The sequence below is a fragment of the Lepidochelys kempii genome, chromosome 19, assembly GCF_965140265.1.
Source record: "Lepidochelys kempii isolate rLepKem1 chromosome 19, rLepKem1.hap2, whole genome shotgun sequence".
Lineage (NCBI taxonomy): Eukaryota > Metazoa > Chordata > Testudines > Cheloniidae > Lepidochelys > Lepidochelys kempii.
In genome coordinates this window covers 12,424,633-12,445,231 of record NC_133274.1, presented here as the reverse complement: position 1 = coordinate 12,445,231, position 20,599 = coordinate 12,424,633, and the positions used below count along the sequence as shown (strand labels likewise).

Genomic DNA, 20,599 nt, shown 5'->3' with positions numbered 1-20,599 from the left:
CCAGCAATGCCCCTCTGCCATGTACATTGGTCAAACTGGACAGTCTCTACGTAAAAGAATAAATGGACACAAATCAGATGTCAAGAATTATAACATTCATAAACCAGTCGGAGAACACTTCAATCTCTCTGGTCACGCAATCACAGACATGAAGGTCGCTATCTTAAAACAAAAAAACTTCAAATCCAGACTCCAGCGAGAAACTGCTGAATTGGAATTCATTTGCAAATTGGATACTATTAATTTAGGCTTAAATAGAGACTGGGAGTGGCTAAGTCATTAGGCAAGGTAGCCTGTTCCCTCTTATTTTTTCCTACCCCCCCCCCCCCAGATGTTCTGGTTTAACTTGGATTTAAACTTGGAGAGTGGTCAGTTTGGATGAGCTATTACTAGCAGGAGAGTGAGTTTGTGTGTGTATGGGGGTGGAGGGGATGTGAGAAAACCTGGATTTGTGCAGGAAATAGCCCAACTTGATTATCATGCACATTGTGTAAAGAGTTGTCATTTTGGATGGGCTATCCCCAGCAGGAGAGTGAATTTGTGTGGGGGAGTGGAGGGTGAGAAAACCTGGATTTGTGCTGGAAATGGCCCACCTGATGATCACTTTAGATAAGCTATTACCAGCAGGACAGTGGGGTGGGAGGAGGTATTGTTTCATATTCTCTGTGTATATATAAAGTCTGCTGCAGTTTCCACGGTATGCATCCGATGAAGTGAGCTGTAGCTCACGAAAGCTCATGCTCAAATAAATTGGTTAGTCTCTAAGGTGCCACAAGTACTCCTTTTCTTGTTCCTGGGTTAGTGGTTCTGGTGTGTGGTTGCTGGTGAGTATTTGCTTATGGTTGGGGGGCTGTCTGTAAGCAGGGACTGGCCTGTCTCCCAAGATCTGAGAGAGTGATGGGTCATCCTTCAGGATAGGTTGTAGATCCTTGATGATGCGTTGGAGAGATTTTAGTTGGGGGCTGAAGGTGATGGCTAGTGGCGTTCTGTTATTTTCTTTGTTGGACCTGTCCTGTAGTAGGTGACTTCTGGGTATTCTTCTGGCTCTGTCAATCTGTTTCTTCACTTCAGCAGGTGGATACTGTAGTTGTAAGAACGCTTGATAGAGATCTTGTAGGTGTTTGTCTCTGTCTGAGGGGTTGGAGCAAATGCAGTTGTATCGTAGAGCTTGGCTGTAAACAATGGATCGTGTGGTGTGGTCTGGGTGAAAGCTGGAGGCATGTAGGTAGGAATAGTGGTCAGTAGGTTTCCAGTATAGGGTGGTGTTTATGTGACCATCGCTTATTAGCACCGTAGTGTCCAGGAAGTGGATCTCTTGTGTGGACTGGTCCAGGCTGAGGTTGATGGTGGGATGGAAATTGTTGAAATCCTGGAGGAATTCCTCAAGGGCTTCTTTTCCATGGGTCCAGATGATGAAGATGTCATCAGTGTAGTGCAAGTAGAGTAGGGACATTAGGGGACGAGAGCTGAGGAAGCTTTATTCTAAGTCAGTCATAAAAATGTTGGCATTCTGTGGGGCCATGCGGGAACCCATAGCAGTGCCGCTGATTTGAAGGTATACATTGTCCCCAAATGCGAAATAGTTATGGGTGAGGACAAAGTCACAAAGTTCAGCCACCAGGTTTGCCGTGACATTATCGGGGATACTGTTCCTGATGGCCTGTAGTCCATCTTTGTGTTAAATGTTGGTGTAGGGGGCTTCTACATCCAAAGTGGCCAGGATGGTGTTTTCAGGAAGATCACCGATGGATTGTAGTTTCCTCAGGAAGTCAGTGGTGTCTCGAAGATAGCTGGGAGTGCTGGTAGCGTAGGGCCTGAGGAGGGAGTCTACATAGCCAGACAATCCTGCTGTCAGGGTGCCAATGCCTGAGATGATGGGGCATCCAGGATTTCCGGGTTTATGGATCTCGGGTAGCAGATAAAATACCCCTGGAACTCCGACCAGGGGTGTGTCTGTGCCAATTTGTTCTTGTGCTTTTTCCCCACGTTTATTCCCCCTCCCCCCCGCTCTTCCTCACACATTCTTGTCAACTGCTGGAAATGGCCCACCTTGATTATCACTACAAAAGTTCCTCCCCTCCCCACCACTCTCCTGCTGGTAATAGCTCACCTTACCTGATCACTCACCTTACAGTGTGTATGGTAACACCCATTGTTTCATGTTCTCTGTGTATATAAATCTCCCCACCGTATTTTCCACTGAATAAATCCAATGAAGTGAGCTGTAGCTCATGAAAGCTTATGCTCAAATAAATTTGTTAGTCTTTAAGGTGCCACAAGTCCTCCTTTTCTTTTTGTCTAACAACAGTGGCCAATGCCGGGTGCCCCAGAGGGAGTGAACTTAACAGATAATGATCTAGTGATCACTCTCCTGCCATCCATCTCCACCCTCTGACAAACAGAGGCTAGGGACACCATTCCTTACCCATCCTGGCTAATAGCCATTAATGGACTTAACCTCCATGAATTTATCCAGTTCTCTTTTAAACCCTGTAATAGTCCTAGCCTTCACAACCTCCTCAAGCAAGGAGTTCTGCAGGTTGACTGTGCGCTGAGTGAAGAAGAACTTCCTTTTATTTGTTTTAAACCAGCCGCCCATTAATTTCATTTGGTGGCCCCTAGTTCTTATATTAGGAGAATAAGTAAATAACTTTTCCTTATTCACTTTCTCCACACCACTCATGATTTTATAGATCTCTGTCATATTCCCCCCTTAGTCTCCTCTTTTCCAAGATGAAAAGTCCTAGCCTCTTTAATTACTCATCATATGGGACCCGTTCCAAACCCCTAATCATTTTAGTTGCCCTTTTCTGAACCTTTTCTAATGCCAGTATATCTTTTTTGAGATGAGGAGACCACATCTGTATGCAGTATTCAAGATGTGGGCGTACCACGGATTTATATAAGGGCAATAAGATATTCTCCGTCTTATTCTCTATCCCTTTTTTAATGATTCCTAACATCCCATTTGCTTTTTCGACTGCCGCTGCACACTGTGTGGATGTCTTCAGAGAACTATCCACGATGACTCCAAGATCTTTCTCCCGATTAGTTGTAGCTAAATTAGCCCCCCATCATATTGTATGTATAGTTGGGGTTATTTTTTCCAATGTGCATTACTTTACATTTATCCACGTTAAATTTCATTTGCCATTTTGTTGCCCAATCACTTAGTTTTGTGAGATCTTCTTGAAGTTCTTCACAGTCTGCTCTGGTCTTAACTATCTTGAGCAGTTTAGTATCGTCTGCAAACTTTGCCACCTCAGCGTTTACCCCTTTCTCCAGATCATTTATGAATAAGTTGAACAGGACTGGTCCTAGGACTGACCCTTGGGGAACACCACTAGTTACCCCTCTCCATTCTGAAAATTTACCATTTATTCCTACCCTTTGTTCCCTGTCTTTTAACCAGTTCTCAATCCATGAAAGCATCTTCCCTCTTATCCCATGACAACTTAATTTACATAAGAGCCTTTGGTGAGGGACCTTGTCAAAGGCTTTCTGGAAATCAAAGTACACTATGTCCACTGGATCCCCCTTGTCCACATGTTTGTTGACCCCCTCAAAGAACTCTTAATAGATTAGTAAGACATGATCTCCCTTTACTACACGCTGTGCCATATGGGGCGTGTAAATATCACCAGGTAGCACACCATGCTAGCGAGCGGAAGTGACTAATACACATTCCTATAAAGGAGGATGGACCAGTGGCCTTGTTCAGACTCTAAATTCTTTTCAAGTGAAATTCCCTTCAGTGCAGAAGGCAAACACAAGGTTTATCCTTCATTTACAGCTACACGCGTGCAGCGGTGTAAGAAAGATCAGAATCAGCCCCACAGTTTTCTAGACACTTCTTTTAAAATGCCATGTCCTCATGTGCCTTTCTGTGTTGTATCTAATATGCTTCTTGGGACAGGGTTTGTTTGGCACACTGCACATTTTGCACAGTACTGTATATACCAGTGTTGCTATGATACAATACAGCTATAAAATAATCCACAAGCTACCCAAAATGGGTGGCAAAAGTACAACTGAAAGCCACAAAAAAAAAAAAAAAAAAAAAAAAAAACACCGACACACACCTCAAACTCCTCCCACACATGACACAAAATTAACCCCCTAATAAAACAGATGAGAACTTCCCGCCGTCTGGCCCTGGAGGCAGCTACACGCAAGGTCTGCTGAGGATGCCAACAGAAGAAAGTCACAAATATGGAGGTCAGTCACCTGAGGAAGTCCAGCCACCATTCCCGGAAAGCAAGTCCCAGAAGCAAAAGCATCCCAGCAAATTTTAAGTGCTGCAACCAAATACAAAGAGCGGGCCTCTTTTCTTCGCTATTCAGGTCACAGGCCAAATCTAAGTAGCTGGACGCCTAGACATATGCTGTGCTGGAAGTTTGCCTGCTACCTTCAGTAGAAGCATGCATGTCATACAATATTATGTAAGTGAACAGCCTTATTCAGATGCACATGCCAGTTCCCCCTCCAGCAAACACAATAGCAAAGGACATTTTCCTGCAGTTGTACCTCACACACTAAGAGGGTTGACTCTGTTGTGAATGCACTCGGGTTGTGTATGTGTGTGCACGCGCGTTGTGTATGTGTGTGCACGCGCGTGTACGAGAGAGAGAGAGAAAGACTAACTCTGATCAAAACAAGTTTGGAGCTACTGATCAGTTGGCTGTAGCCCTGACTTTCACAGGTGCTCAGCTCCCACCAATTCCAACAATCCAAACAAACATATCCTTGACGTAGCATTTTGCTTTCACTGCTTCCCCAAGGAATCCAGAGTTTAGGACTTATATTTTATTTAGTAGGAGATGCCCATTACACCTTACTTAAAGTCACACGCCCTCTTGACAGGAGTGTCATTTTGAAAGCAAGCCTGTAACATCACTTGCCTGGTTAAGCCCAATCTGCTCCCATGTTCCCTTTGCATTCTTCAGTGCAAATGCTTCTTCAGTGACTGGCATTTCTGCATCAGCAAGCACCCAGATACATGCAGCCTTTTGGCTCCGGATTTCTGCTGTCCTACATCCCACTTTCTTGTGGAAGAGAGCAACCTTTACTAAAGGTGAAGCTTGTTTAACGCGTCAGAAGAATAGAATTTAAAATAATCAGCTAAAACATCACTGAGGCACCGCAATCTACCGTCCTACATCGTCACCTCTGCAAGGCACCCAGGTACACAGAAAGACAGCTATGCCAAAAAGGGAGAGGCTCATTGCAAGGGGCTTTCATAAATTAACACCAGCGGTTCCAGACTGTGCTCTACAGGAATTCTTGAGGAACGCAGGGCCGGATTTCACATGTAACTGCTGAAGCCAGTGGAGTCAGACTGGTAGGAGATTAGAGAGGCCCATAAAAACGGTCTATGGTACAGTACAAAATTAGCACAAGACTCTCCTCAACTCTTCAGTAAGAAGCAGAGACCAGAAGGCACTGTACTGTCACTACTCCCTCCCCATCTCTCTGCCTGTGGTTTGCACGCTCGTTTGTTACTTTTATAGTGACGTGCTGCTCACCTGTCTGCAGATCTGAGACTGCGGATCCTGGGGTGGCTTCGTCTCCAATCCTACCTGTCTCTTGCAGGGAGATCTCCTACATAATTGCAGCACTGATCCACCACCACCATTTTCAGGGGGAGTTTCCAGAAGGAGGGGCATGGGGAGAAAGTGGTTCTCTTTTCCCAGTGCAAAACAATTCTCACTAACAAGTGAATTATAAGTAGAACTGAAAGGACATCTTTTATTTCAATGGCAAGAATACTAAGCAATCCTGGCCGGCAAGAACAGCCTACTGATAAAGATGCTTTAATAAAAATATATCCAGAAATAGCAACATAAACTCATTCTCATTATCCAAAACCCTAAACACACATTTCACTTCACCTCCTATTTCATCACCACCACACAGACAACATATGCAAAGCCTGCAATTGCATAACGAACAATGCACCAAAGGATAAGCCAGGAGAGCCAACCCAGTTTCCTTTCAACTGAAAGGGATCACAGTTTAAAAAAAAAAAAAGGTATATGGACCATTTATTTCTGCTCACTAGTAGTCTAACAAAGCACATACTCACCCAGAGATGAGCCAATCGGAGGAAGCCCGCCGGTGAAGTGCCATAATCCATTAGAGGACAGGACATGAAAACAAAGGGAGGGAGAGAAAAGACATTAGTTAATAAAGAGTTCCAGCTTTTTAAAAGACAACCACACCCACAAAAATCCCTTAAATCACATAGCCAAGTACTCATGGGTGTGAGGGATAGTTCAGTGGTTTGAGCATTGGCCTGCTAAACCCAGGGTTGTGAGTTCAATCCTTGAGGGGGCCATTTAGGGCTCTGGGGCAAAAATTGGGGATTGGTCCTGCTTTGAGCAGGGGGTTGGACTAGATGACCTCCTGAGGTCCCTTCCAACCCTGATATTCTATGATTCTATGATTCATACCTATATGTTTTTACATACACTCTCCAAGAGTGTTTACTTGACTTTTCCAGGAGTGGAACAGATGGCTGAACCAGAGGTTCATATTGGACTATTTCTTATTAGTGTGCAAAGTTGTAGAAAAAAAACAGTTGTGTTAATTAATGCAGATAATACTCCATATGGGGATGCAGAGTCCTGTGTTTTATCACAGCTAATACAATTCAGAGAGCGCCTCGGGCGATAATCTCACACACATGCACAGAGCGCAAATTTCAGGTCACAAATATGAAAACAAAAAAGATTCAAGCACCAAGAGCCTGACTGAGCTAGAGAAATGCCGAGACTGAAAATTGGGGCATACTTCACTTCTCTTCATGCTGGGCCTGGATAAGCCTAAAAAAGATCAGTTACTGTAAAGGCAAACTCCATTAGGCATGGGGGTGGAGGGACTGAGTGAGTCTCCATCCCAAATCCAAATGAGTTTTGACTGAGCCCCCTAGTGGGCTTTTTAAAAAACATTTACTTTTTAATAAATTACCACTTCTTCCATAAAATCTCTAAATCCTAATCCTCTCCACACAGAAACTTTAGCCAAATACAAAGGGATTAAAAAACAACAACTGTTGCCCTATAAGGCACAATGCACTACCTGCTACTGCTCCCCTTCCTCCATCCTTTGTCTGTATGCTCTTCAGGGCAGGGACTCAGGATGCGTAGTGCTCAGTACACCATTTGGACTATATAAATACCGCGACAGCCACAATTTGTCATTTAGGCCACCAGAGTCTATGCACATTTCTCTGGACAACCAAGCACACAGAGGCATCTTTAACTATTGTTTTAACATGCACGGGCACCACGTGCCTTTTATTTTGTTCTGTGAGGCCATGGCTGCACTATAGAGCTATACTTTTTAAACTGGCAAAGCACCCAGAGCGTAGATGCAGATTATACCAGCAGAACGGTGCTTTTACTGACATAGCTTCGTCCAGACACACACACACAGCAAGACAAGCTGTATCTGCCAGGGTAAGCAGCATCTGCACTTGGGGCTTTTGCCAACAGAGCTATATTAGTCAGGGATCACACCTCTTCCCGCCCTGCCCTGGCTACCACAGCTGTGCCAACAAAAGCTCCCAGTGTAGACATAACCCTAGAAGCTGGTTGTGTCACATTCCACCTATGAGTGTGGACGTTTTGTGGCAGTGTTCACACACCACTGTGGGACATTATGACACAAGAGGCCCGATTCTTTACTTCGGTTACACCTAGCACCACAAGCACAAAAACCCACCTGAATCAAGATGGTAGCAAGCGACACCAACTTTGCCCAGGTTTAAGATGTGATCAGGTGCAATGGCCTAATTTTGCACTGACTACCTTTGATTTACAGAGTCTAATCAATCACCACGCAACAGGGACATACTTTTAAAAGCTCAAAGCTGACTGCAAAATGTTACAGACGGATCTCACAAAATTGGGTGACTGGGCAACAAAATGGCAGATGAAATTCAACGTTGATAAATGCAAAGTAATGCCCATCAGAAAACAATCTCAACTATACATACAAAATGGAGTCAAATTACCTGTTACCAATCAAGAAAGATCTTGGAGTCATTGTGGATAGTTCTTTGAAAACATCCACTCAATGTGCAGCGGCAGTTAAAAAAGCTAAACAGAACATTAGGAACCATTAGGAAAGGGATAGATAATAGGACAGAAGATATCAATGTCACCATATAAATCCATGGCATGCCCAGACCTTGAGTATTGAGTGCAGTTCTAGTCACACCATCTCAAAAGAGATATATTAGAATTGGAAAAAAATATAGAGAAGGGCAACAAAAATTGAGGTATGGAACAGCTTCCATATGGAGGAGAGATTAAAAAAATTGGGATGGTTCCTCTTAGAAAAGAGACACCAAAGACAGGATGTGATCGAGGTCTATAAAATCATGACTCACGTGGAGAAAGTGAATAGGGAAGTGTTATTTAACATTTCACATAACACTAGAACCAGGGGCCACCCAATGAAACTAATAGGCAGTAGCTTTAAAACAAACATAAGGCAGTATTACTTCACACAACACAGTCAACCTGTGGAACTCCTTGCCAAGGGACGTCGTGAAGGCCAAAAGTATAACGGGGTTAAAAACAGAATTGGATACATTCATGGAGGATAGGTCCATCAATGGCTACTAGCCAAGATAGCTAGGGACGCAATCCCATGCTCTGGCTGTCCATAAACCTTACTGGCAGAAATTGGGATTGGATGACAGGATGGATCACTCAATTGCCCTGTTCTGCTCCTTCCCTCTGAAGCCTCTGGCACTGACCACTGTCAGAGACAGGATACTGGGCTAGATGGACCATTGATCTGAACCAATTATGGCCATTCTTATCCTGCTTTGGTTTTGTACATTAGAAATTTAGATCCTGTCTAGCTATTTTTTTTTTAAACTACTATAGACCACTGGAGAATTAGTGGGAGATCCTTACAAGTACCAAGAGTGAAACCTGAACAATCTAGAGGAGGAGGCATTTTCAACCAGACTGTTAAAACACTACTCGTTGGTTTGTTTGTTTTTTAAATCTATTGAATTCAAGGACCTGGAAAAACACTTGGAGAAGAGCTCTCCTTGTGAAAAATTAAACCTCACTCTTCCTGCAGCTGAGGGCTGAGAAAGCTCCTACTCTAGTTCTCTAGCTCTGCCAGCATAAATAAGGGAAGTCAAGAATTGATGGGCCAGCCTCTAACCCAGTGTAAACTGGGAGTGACATACTGATTTACCCCAGTTTAGGATATGGCCCAATATTCCAAAGCTAGTAAACAACCAGGAAGAGGCCCTTTATTTTATTTTAAAGAGAAGAATTCCAGTTCTTTGTTATCCATCATAAAGAAGCCCAAAAGGACACATTCATTTTTTCCCTACCTTTGCAGGTCACTTTTAAAACTAACTTAAAAGAGCCCATGTGCGGTTTGAATTCCTAAGCTATATTAGGAAGCTAACCACTGAGGCAGTAAGGCTGCTGACAGCAGGTCTGCAAAGCTACTCATTACTATGGTGACCAGGATTAGAAAGTATTTTAATCACAGCGTAAAAAATTCTCTTTGGAGCTGTACAACTTTTGGGGGAGCCTTAGCACAGTGACCTCAGCCCTCCAGTACCAGCTGTGACATTAGTCCCTAGAAGTCAGGCTCAGAAGCAACCCACAGCAAGGATAGGCTTCTATCTGTTCTGCATGGGAAGTCCACTACTGCAATCTGTAACCTGGATACTGTTCATAGCGGCTGTAATAAGCTGTGGAACCTTGACCTACTTTTTGCAAGAACCTGGACATAAAAAGGCAGGACTTATTAGAGTTACTTGTTTCAGGCACCACAATCCAGAAATAAAAACGGGCAGGTACAAACCAATCTTCTGTTTTTCACTGTACACATCTCAGACTGGTCTTCAATTCTCTTTCGAAAAACCCATGATCATTATTTGTACTGTGGGAGCACATAGAGGTGCCAGCTCCATTCTGCCAGGTGCCCCCCCACACACACACACTAACAGAGAGGCAATCTGTGCCTCAAAGAGTTCACAATCTCAGTTGCTTCTAAGGGCTCATCTACATAGCAAGCCACTGCCCTGCAGAACAGGGTGTGAATCGACAGCGCACCAGAGGTACCACTATGTCAAAGCAAAGCATGCCAAGCCAAACTCCAGGACTGACACCACATAGCAGCATCCACATGGGACACTGCCATGCTGCAATCTAGTGTGCTCTAGATTCACACCCTTGCTTGCTGTGCAGTAACTTGCCATGTAGACAAGATCTCAGATACAGAGCCTAACACTCTGATTCTAGTTCCAGGTGCGACACCCTCCAAATGAAGCAGGTCAGAGGCAGAGAGCTCAACCAGTGGAGGTGAGGGGTGGGGGGGGGGAGAAAAAGAGAGACACTCAGATGTCCTCAGGCTAAGAGGCATTTCAGGTTAGCTAGAAGGACCTGTGATACAAGCTGCCTCCATCCACCTAGTGTCCCTCCCTGGGGGGACATCACAGCCTCATTGTAAAATCCAGGGTGTAGGCAATGCAGGGGCCTGCTTTGTATCTAGAATTTAAAAGCACCTTCTCTCTCTCCACAACAAAAGCCCACACTTGGAAATTGGAAACCAGGTACAAGGGGTTGCCTCCCACGGCCCCCCCCCACACACACACACACACACTTACTTTTAACCCTTCCCCATCACTCCCATCCAAGCCCACACTCCCCTTTCTCTCTCTCAGACTCATCCTGACTCCACCCCACTACAGGGCACTAGGGGAGGGGAGAGAGCTGACAAGTCATAATTTCTGCCCCTGGGACCTTTACCCCATGGGTACAGGGAAAGCTGGAGAAGGAGCAAATCTTTGCTCTGAAGAGGCAGGTGACACCTCTTCTTCCCCTACCAGGTGCTGTTCCCCCTGCATCTACTAGCTGGAGGGCCAAGAGCACAAGAGACTCCCACGCCAGACCCTGTCTCCATCTACTGACCCCAGCTCAGATCCCTTGTCTGGCAAGTCCTCATTTCATCAGCTATTGAGGAAGGGAATCTAAATTCCCTAAAGCAAAGGGAAGAAGGGAGAGAGCAGCTGCACTCAGCCTTGTTTCATCCCTGTTAAATGCCTAGACCCTACGCAACCATGGTTCTTTACAGATTAACAGGGTGTTTGTACAGCGATCTGATGCAGAGCAGTATTTGGGCATGTGACCACTGCAAAGCACATGTCTACAGATTTGATCAATTGAACAGATGTAATGGGGAAAAACAAGGCACAGATCCCCAAAGAGCAGCAGCCTTGCCTGTACTGCACTAGGCCCCGTGTATTTAGAGTGTTTCTCTGGTTTGTGAATACAGGAGTCATCCTCCTCCAGGATTTGCACCTCCTCTCTGGGCATGGCCTTCTCTGGGTCTGTCATCACTCCAAGTGTCAGCTACCTGGAGGCACTCAATTGTGACCAAAGCAATCCGAGCCCTTTGCTCCCTGGCAGAGGAAGCACAATCAAGGACAGACACTTCACTGTTGAAGGGCTGGTCTCACACATACACTTGTTTTAAGTCCCCATCCTGTCCCCGTCTGCCCCTTCCTTTAAGCCAAGACCATCTGTCCTATCTCTCCAATAAAATCACAGCTCATTAGAAGTCAGGGAAGCGGTGCTTCTAGCAGACAGAGCAAAGGATTGGGAGACTGGTCCCCTGGGTTCTAATCCTGGCTCTGCCACACACTTGCTCTTCAACCCTACACATGTCATTTCACCTCAGTTTCCCCATTTATAAGTGGGGAATACCAATTCTTACCTACCTCCCGAGGGTGTCGTGAGCCTTCATTCATTGGCCAGCAAAGCCCTTTGAGATCCTTGGGTGGAAGGTGCTAACAAAGGCCTGTATGTTTCTCTCTCTTAGTTTCAGTATACTGGCTCTCTGAAAGCCCACATCCTGGATCCCGGTGGCACTTCCTAGCCACAAAGCTGCCTGCCTGACTAAAATGTGAACAGCTATTTCCAAAGCTAATGAGGCTGTCCTCCTCTGACCCAGGGAAGGTATCTGCAGGCAGTACTCTTCATGTTCACCTCCTGGAATAAATCCCGAGAGTTCTATCATCTCCCCAGCCTAGGCAGGGACACAGATGGTCTCAGAGATTAAAACATACAGGGAATTAACTGCCCTGTGCAAATGAGATTCTTCATTCAATTGCCAAGCGCGCCTGTAGATGATCATTATTTGTTGTGCTCAGGGCTGTAACTAACTTGAACTACAGAGCAGAGGCAGGTGTGTAGAAAAGGAAGACAGCATGGAAGCTACAAGAGAGAATTAACTACTGTGCACATGGCATTTGTTTTCTCATTTCTTTAGTGTTTTCAGTAACCAGTTACAGACATTTAGCAGTTGGGTGACAGAAATATGCAGTAGCTACTGTAAGAGAAACCAACAGAGCCAGTGCTGTGCTGGGGAAGAGACTCTGGATTTTCTCCTCAAGGGTTGCTCGATCTGTACCCTTTGCTATAGAAGAAGCTGCCGTGCATGCTTCGCTAGCTTAACAATAAAGGGTTCACTCGTAAAATAGAAAAAAGACTACGTTTTACAGAGTGACGGCTGATGGGTTCCTGCAGAGTCGGCTTTCCAAGCGTCAGTTACAAGAGTTCTCATTGCTGCCGACCCTACAGAAGCAATATACTGGCTTGTCATTATTTGTAGGAAATAGTGATGCTAAGGGAAGATATCTGGGCAAATTGTGGCTTGATTCTTGGCTCCAAGATCTCCTTTCTCCCTTGTAGATTGCCTCTTGGAGGGATTTCATCAGCCCCACATGCACATTCTGGTGCTCTTCAGAAGTACTTGACACAGAACAAGAACCCATCACAAGTAAGCGGTCAGCTACTCCTAAGTAGATCCCTACCACCAGTTTTTTGCCCAGATCACAAACATACAGATTCTACTTGGGTGTCAACCATGCTGTTAGAGACCCAGATAGACTGGCAGAGCTGGGGACTAAGGATAGGGGAGTTGAGGTCTTCATGGAGCTAGCATTAGCCAGTGCGGTCTTGCCTGCATTCCTTGAAGACTAAATTGGCCATCACACAGGAGCTAAGATTTTCAAGACTCACTATTGACACTGGGTGCTCTGCCCAACATGAAACACCTTAGAAGGATCCAATTGTCAGAATGCTGAACACCCACCCTCGGAAAAATCAGGCGTCTTTACAGCATCTCATGGTAGGCACCCAAAATCACCATTGATCACTTCAGGAAGATTGCTACCAAAAAAAACACATACCAAGTCACAGTACTACAGCTCGATTTTTAAGACCCTATTTTGTACCACTTGTGATTTTTAATAAACTTTAATGGACAGAAAGTGTGTCTCACTCAGCCCAGAACCAGTCAGTGTTTGCAAGGAGCTGGTTTCAAATTATGCAACTCACTACAAACGATTCCCTCTTTTATTTAAAGCCTCCCTCCTACATCTGAGGAAATCCCCAAGCGGCACTGACCCCATCTGCCAGCCTGGAATTAGGCTACTCAAAAGCCTGCAGATTGGACGAGGACAATCTGTACCATCCAGAAGAGGTTTACCTCCACATCACCGACACATGCATCTAGCACAAATATCAACAGTGCTAGAGAAAGCCACGTTACAGCACAACGTGGTTGAAGAGTGGGTCAGCTTCTGCCCTCATTCGTCCCCGTGCTGAACACTGAAGTTTGTGGGTTGCATGGGTGCAATTTAGGATAGAACATAGCCTATCAGAGATTTATCATTACTAATTAAAGGAGCCTAAGTTCTGAAGGAGACATTTCAAATGCTAACTAAAAAAAAAAAAATAATAATGTACCACCACCAAGATTCTTGGATAAAAGAGGCCATAGAAATGCAAAGCCCTTAAACACCGATGTATTGATCCTCCCACAGAGCCCTGAGGGGCAAGAGGTAGCACCATTTGAAAGAGGAGGAAACAGAGTAGGTAAGTGAGGTCACACAGTAAGCTAGGAATAGAAGCCAGGCGTCCTGGCTACATTAGGCAATGCTGCCTTCCCTACTCTTGTTTTATCAGCTGCCATCTGCCTCAAGGTATAGAGCCATTATCTCCCTCTTTCTGGTTGTTATGTGTGGTCAGGAGTCATTTTAAATATGGAAATGCATTAGTGTATTAACAATACAATCAACTGCTGTAGCAGTGCGTCCAGCCATCAGTCCACCCAGCCATTTCCTATTAGGGTTGCCAACTCTGACTGAAGCCATTCCAGGAGAAATCTTTTCCCCCAACATGACAAGGTCATTTTCTTAAAATATCCCATTAAAATCTCTTGGCCTGCTTTCAATAGTCCCCGAGAGACGGATGCAGATTCTGGGAGACTCCAGGCCAATCCTGGAGGCTTGGCAACCTTATTTCCTATACCAGGCAGATCTGGCGTTCTGCAGAAGCCAGCATAGGTATCAGACTTATGACTGGGCTGCAGTGAGTTTACAATTTCTGTAGTGGTCTTCTACATCTGTGAGATTCTTCTGCACCTGTAAACATGTAATGCAACATCCTCAACTATTCCCAAACCACTTAGTTTACACAGCAGATGGCAGTACTAGACGGCTCAAAGGATTGGTAATGGCATTCGCAGCTCTGGATCTCTTGTTCAAATCTAGCTCAAATCGGTTGTGACAAAAAGTAATGACCATCTAGTAGCCTATGTGAAATGAGTTATAAATCACCTATAAGAAGATGATTTATTAAATGTCTTCATGATGCCTGGGTTCCCAATTTTACTTTACTACGTACCAGGGAAGCAAAGGAGTGTCACACATTAAGATGAGGTGAAAAAAGTTTGCTGGTACCCAGAATTAGGCTTGTTTAAAAACAATGCTAGAGGGTTATATTTAACAAGAAATAAGCTCATAAATTAAAAAGAAAGAGGGGAACCATTTCCTAATTACCTATTTAAAAGTACAAGCAGGAGCAAAGAGCATTTTAATAAGGTTCGTTTATTTAATTGATTTCACAGGGTGTTGGGTGGCTTAATTGGTGTTTGTAAAACATTTGAGATCCTCAGATGAAAGAAACTCTACATGTGCAAATGTTAGTTATCAGAATTTGAAATAACTGACTAAGAATCAAAGGTGTCTGGCAGTCAAAGAGCATGCACCCCAGAAATTTGCTCCACTCCGATTATTTTTACATTCAAGAAGCCCAGTTCTCACACCTCAGCCTCCCTATGCTACTCTGGCCCCCAGAAATGGCCCCTCAGAGAACAGCCAGGTGTGTAAAAAAGGATTCCCAGCTGGCTTACACCTACCAGACTGGATCTGTGCTGCCCCCCACACCAATCCCCAACGTAGGGGACATTTCAAAAGCAGACAATCATCCAAAGGAAGTGCATCTAAGTGAAGTCTTTTAGAACCATCACCATCTAGGGCTGCTCTAACTTACAGCAGGAGCCAGTCTGCCCCTTGCAGGGCCCACACTGCAGGGAGCACAAGGTTGGCTTAATGACATCTTCACCCTCCGTTCTTGGCCTCAGCACAGGGTGGAAGAGGTTGAGAATCAGGGCCAGTTTTTACTTGGCACTTTCTAAGTTTGATCATGCACTTGGGATAGGAGCCCATACGATTGCCCTCACCCCCTACCCTCCCCAACACACACAAGAGTGATGTTTCAGGATTTTCTCCAGGGTATCAGAGCGACAAAAATCCAAACACCACTAAGTGGATAGAGGAAAAATCCTGAGACCTGAGGCCAAGCCCTATAAAGCCACACGAAGCAGCTCAAAAAAATCTCTTGTGAAACATCATAACAGTTTCATCTGGGAAATGCCGAGGGACTAGATGCCACATACACCTGACTCTTCTGACTGGACTCTTTGCATCTTCCTCAGTACAGCCCAGAAATCAGAGCTGGAAGTGAACCCAAGAATTACAGTAAACTTTGAGTAGGAACAATAGCAAACAGGATTTGCCAAGCCTCTGAGCTTGTTTTGTAAGTCCCAGATGATGTAAAGCCCTGGCCTTCCAGAAGCAGTGTTGCCGGTTTCCCTCCCAAAGCCAGCTGGCAGAGTTCATACTACCATTACGCCAATGCTGGAATGAATGCAATACAGCTCTTTTTATACAAAATACACGTATGTGCGCAAAAGGTGCCTCGTTGCTGTTTTGTACCATGAGCGGCTGTTTGAATATATTGCCAGTGACTATAAAGATTGCAATGACAACTAAGCAGCTGTGGACTAGGTATTTACCTTTATTGCTATTTAATTATCTTCCCAGGTTATTTTAATAGTATTTTTTTATTATAAACTAAAAAAAGAAGTGTGAATTTTACACTGTAATAGGCACCCAAATGACAGCCCTGCAAAGTGAGGTCCCTTGTGTATCCAAACAGAACGCAGGGTACAGCAGTTTCCTCCGCATTGCCATGCCAGTATGTTACACCCTCTAGCCTACAGGGAGGCCACTCCTGGGCGTTCAACATCTATTCTGTCCCCATGGGCCATCCAATCCTTGGCTTTTCTGCCACAACTGCCAGTGAGTGCCCAGTTAGTGTCAGACAACTGTTATCTGCGCAACTGTCCGCTAGGAAATTAAAGGAGATGCCAACAAACTCATTCCACATATGCCACCAAAAAGCCATCAGACAGCAACATCTTTCAGTCACCACTAGCCTCGGCTGGATTTGAGCTGGCATCCCAGTTGAGAGACACGCCATATCCATTACCAAACCTCTAAATCAAGTCCCCTTAGCAATATGTTTTTGCAGAAGCTCAAGTCCCCTATGTTTTTCTAACTGAGCTGTAATGAGGTGGAGAGTTTTAACGCAGTCCTGAAAAGAGACCACGTTCCTTGTTCTCTGCAGCTCTGCTGTTTGGGGCACTCCTCTGCTGTCTCAATGGTTTTCAAGAGGGAAGAACTACTGGAAGAATAAGCACCCAAATGTTCTATGTGAGCAGCTCCTGTTCACAGCGCAGGGGACTGGAGACCCTAACGTTCACAGTCCAAACTAGAAACAAGTAGCTCCTTCAGCCTGTCCCATCAGCAGCCTCTAGTGGGCAAACAGAACAGATAGCTCTACATCCTCTTTTCTAGCTCCCTGGGAGAGAAAGAGCTGGGTAAGACTGCCACTTTGAGGTGGGCAAAGCCTAAACAGACTATTACCCCCAAGACCCTGCCATCAACTACATGCCTTCCTTGCAGACAGAAATTCTGATGGCTGCCAGCATGGCGTGTCTTTTCCAGTCTTCTCTACAAGCAGAGGTACCTACCAAGGATGATGCTCTACCCATAACACCCAGCAGAAGTAGCAGGGAACTATCATGTTATCCCCGTTTGCTCAGTCAAAACCAGGGCCAAGCGAGCAGCATGCCAGTAGGAAGTGTTGAACCAGCTGGCCTTCCAGCATGAAGGACCTGTGAGCAAGTCAGCCACACCCTGGGGCACAGGATCAGGAGGAAAGCTGAACGTGGGGAGCCCAGCACAAGGTTAAAACCGCCAGATTCTGCCTGCATGGCAAAGGGGTGATGGGAAGAAGAGTCTCATGAAGAGCACAGGTATCTGACTTCAGGTGTGTGTGTGCGCGTGCAGCAGAAATGGCTTCCAGGGCCCCATGCACCCTTTGACAGTTTTCCACGCAGCACTGGCCTCAGACACTGTGAGCTGGTTTACAATTACTTTTAGACTTGCTTCTACTCCCAGGAGTGACTATGCGAGAATGGCATCTTTTCACTTAGCGGGCGCAACAATGCGGACACAGAGCAGATCAGCTGACTTTAGTGTCTTAAGTAATAGTTCAGCCCCCTCAGGGCCAACACAGTTGGATTCTATTCCTCCCCAAGCATCATCAACAGAACTATTTACTCTAAGGCCTTGTCTATGCTGAAGATTTGCCCTGAGCCCAGGCATCAAGGGCAGTCCACAGCACAAATCCACCAACGCTAACTCCAAGTGTAGAAGGACGATGTGGATAAATTGGAGAGAGTCCAGCGAAGGGCACAAAAATGATTAGGGGTCTGGAACACATGAGTTATGAGGAGAGGCTGAGGGAGCTGGGATTGTTTAGCCTGCAGAAGAGAAGAATGAGGGGGGATTTGATAGCTGCTTTCAACTACCTGAAAGGGGGTTCCAAAGAGGATGGCTCTAGACTGTTCTCAATGGTAGCAGATGACAGAACGAGGAGTAATGGTCTCAAGTTGCAGTGGGGGAGGTTTAGATTGGATATTAGGAAAAACTCTCTCACTAAGAGGGTGGTGAAACACTGGAATGCGTTACCTAGGGAGGTGGTAGAATCTCCTTCCTTAGAGGTTTTTAAGGTCAGGCTTGACAAAGCCCTGGCTGGGATGATTTAACTGGGAATCGGTCCTGCTTCGAGCAGGGGGTTGGACTAGATGACCTTCTGGGGTCCCTTCCAACCCTGATATTCTATGATTCTATGAAAGGGTAACCTCTTATCTACAGGTTTCAGAGTAGCAGCCGTGTTAGTCTGTATCCACAAAAAGAAAAAAAGGAGTACTTGTGGCACTTTAGAGATTAACAAATTTATTGGAGCATAAACTTTTGTGAGCTACAGCTCACTTTATCTACAGCAGCACAACTGACTCCTGCTTAAAACCAGAGGTACCAGTACAAATCATCATTTATAGCAGTCTACCCTGCCTGCAGCAGGGGTTTGACTCCCAAAGTTCTGGGTGAGAGTTCTGACAGAAGAGTTTTACTTTAAACAGACTGCATTTGAGAGGTGGGTCCCTGAGAAACAGACATGGAACCATATGGTGCCTTTTGAGAGTCACTTTTCAGAGCCTTCAAAGGGAGGTTCAGTAACCCCTTCAATTTCTGAACTTTTTGTGACCAAATCTTTTAGCTTTTTTCTCCTGCAGTTGATTGGGATTGCATAGCCAGAGTTAAAGTGTCACTTGAAATGTAAAGCAAGTTGTATATCGGCAGAACATAGCTAGTTTGATGCCAGAAGAGGGAAAACAACAGTTTCACACACCTGCACCTTCTTCCTCTGGCGAACAGCTAGTCAGATAGTAACTACAGATCAGGCCATCAGGAGCACCAAAGAACTGTTTAATTAGACATTAGCTTAAAAACGTCCATATCCTAGAACACAATCACCTCTATCTCCGTTATCCTCAAAACGACCTCCACAGGTCAGCCATCAGACAGCTGCAGCGGCCCAGGAGCCAGCAAACAGAGCTATAAACAGGGGAGTTTGAGTGGGAGTTCTGTTGGAGGAGAAGGTATTTGTATTTGGTTTTGTATTTGTCGTATTTGTATGTGGAGAGGCTTGTAGGGGCTTTGTGCTGGGAGAGAAGCTGAGCCCTGATTGGGGGCGGGGCTTCTCTGAGTAGGGGTCCTAAAAGGTAGCCAGCCAACCAGCGGCACAGACAGCTGCAGCAGCCCAGGAGCCAGCAAACAGAGCTGTAAACAGGGGAGTTTGTGTTGTGGTGCTCATTTGGGGTTTGTGTTTCCCAGATTAACAGGATTTAGGTGGGAAGGCTATGAGATACAGAGGCAGCAGTGGGAGTGACCCATGTAGTGGAAGACACAATGAAGATGACTGGATGTGGAAGCTGCGGTATGTACATGGTCCTGGAGGGGGTACCTGGTAAGAGTTTTGTCTGCATGAAATGCCGCCTGATAGAGCTGATAGAGGAAAAGATCCGAGGTTTGGAGATACAGGTGGAAAGTCTGGTTGAGTTTAGGAAGGGGTTTGAACAGATTGTGGAGCAAAGACATGAGGTACCTGAAGGAAAAAGCTCAGACTTGCAGATGGAAGCAGGGCTGGGGAATTCTGAGGGGAGACTGGGTGAGGAAAGTGGTCAGTGGAAGCATGTGACTAAAAGAACCAGGCAGAGGAAAAGACGGGCTAGTGAAGAAGAAACAAAGCTCAAGAACAGGTTTGCAGAGTTGGAAAATGAAGGAGCTCAGCAGGCAGTCGCTGAAGGTGGAAGGACAAGGAAGAAGAGAAGAGCGGCTAGTCCAATAGGAAAAGGGGAAGAGTCAATGGAGACTACACCAAATATGAGCCCCAGGAGGATACAGGATGGGTTGAAGAGGATTATAAGGGAGAGTAAGAATGGAAAGAACTTGCAGCCAGAGGGAACAGAGGATAGACTGGAGAATAGCACCGTCACCAGGAAAAGGCAGGTCTATATGATCGGGGACTCTTTACTGAGAAGAATAGACAGGACTGTAACCAGAGCTGATCCAGAGAATAGAAGGGTGTGCTGTCTTCCAGGTGCTAAGATACGGGATGTAGACCTGAGGTTGAAAAGGATCCTAAAGGGAGCAGGAAAGAACCCCCTAATTATCCTTCATGTAGGAACAAATGATACGGCTAGATTCTCGCTGGAAAGTATTAAGGGAGACTATGCTAGGCTGGGGAAGACGCTTAAGGAAATCGAGGCTCAGGTGATCTTTAGTGGGATTCTGCCTGTTCCTAGAGAAGGGCAACAAAGGTGTGACAAGATTATGACTATCAACAGATGGCTTAGGCAGTGGTGCTATAAGGAGGGCTTTGGGATGTATGGCCACTGGGAGGCATTCATGGACAGTTCCCTCAGGATGGACTTCATCTGAGTAGGGAAGGAAATAGACTTCTAGGATGGAGGCTGGTACAACTGATTAAGAGAGCTTTAAACTAGGAATTTGGGG

General features: G+C 45.4%; 1 protein-coding gene across 9 annotated transcripts in view; it reads right to left on the bottom strand.

Annotated features, from left to right (window-relative positions):
• EPB41 (erythrocyte membrane protein band 4.1) overlaps positions 1-20,599 on the bottom strand; it is a 187,742-nt gene that overhangs the window by 159,290 nt on the left and 7,853 nt on the right. Inside the window, exon 3 of one of the 9 annotated variants that reach the window (XM_073317262.1) lies at positions 6,042-6,065. The exons of 5 other annotated variants lie outside the window; for them this stretch is intronic. Coding sequence is in view for 2 of the 4 variants with exons in the window: in XM_073317256.1 (XP_073173357.1) it covers positions 6,086-6,129 (44 nt within the window). In the remaining 2 variants the exon portion in view is untranslated. Of the gene's footprint in view, positions 1-4,901; positions 5,850-6,041; positions 6,066-6,085; positions 6,133-20,599 lie in introns of those variants that run through there. 3 more of the 9 variants (XM_073317256.1, XM_073317258.1, XM_073317264.1) reach the window with 3 other exon arrangements.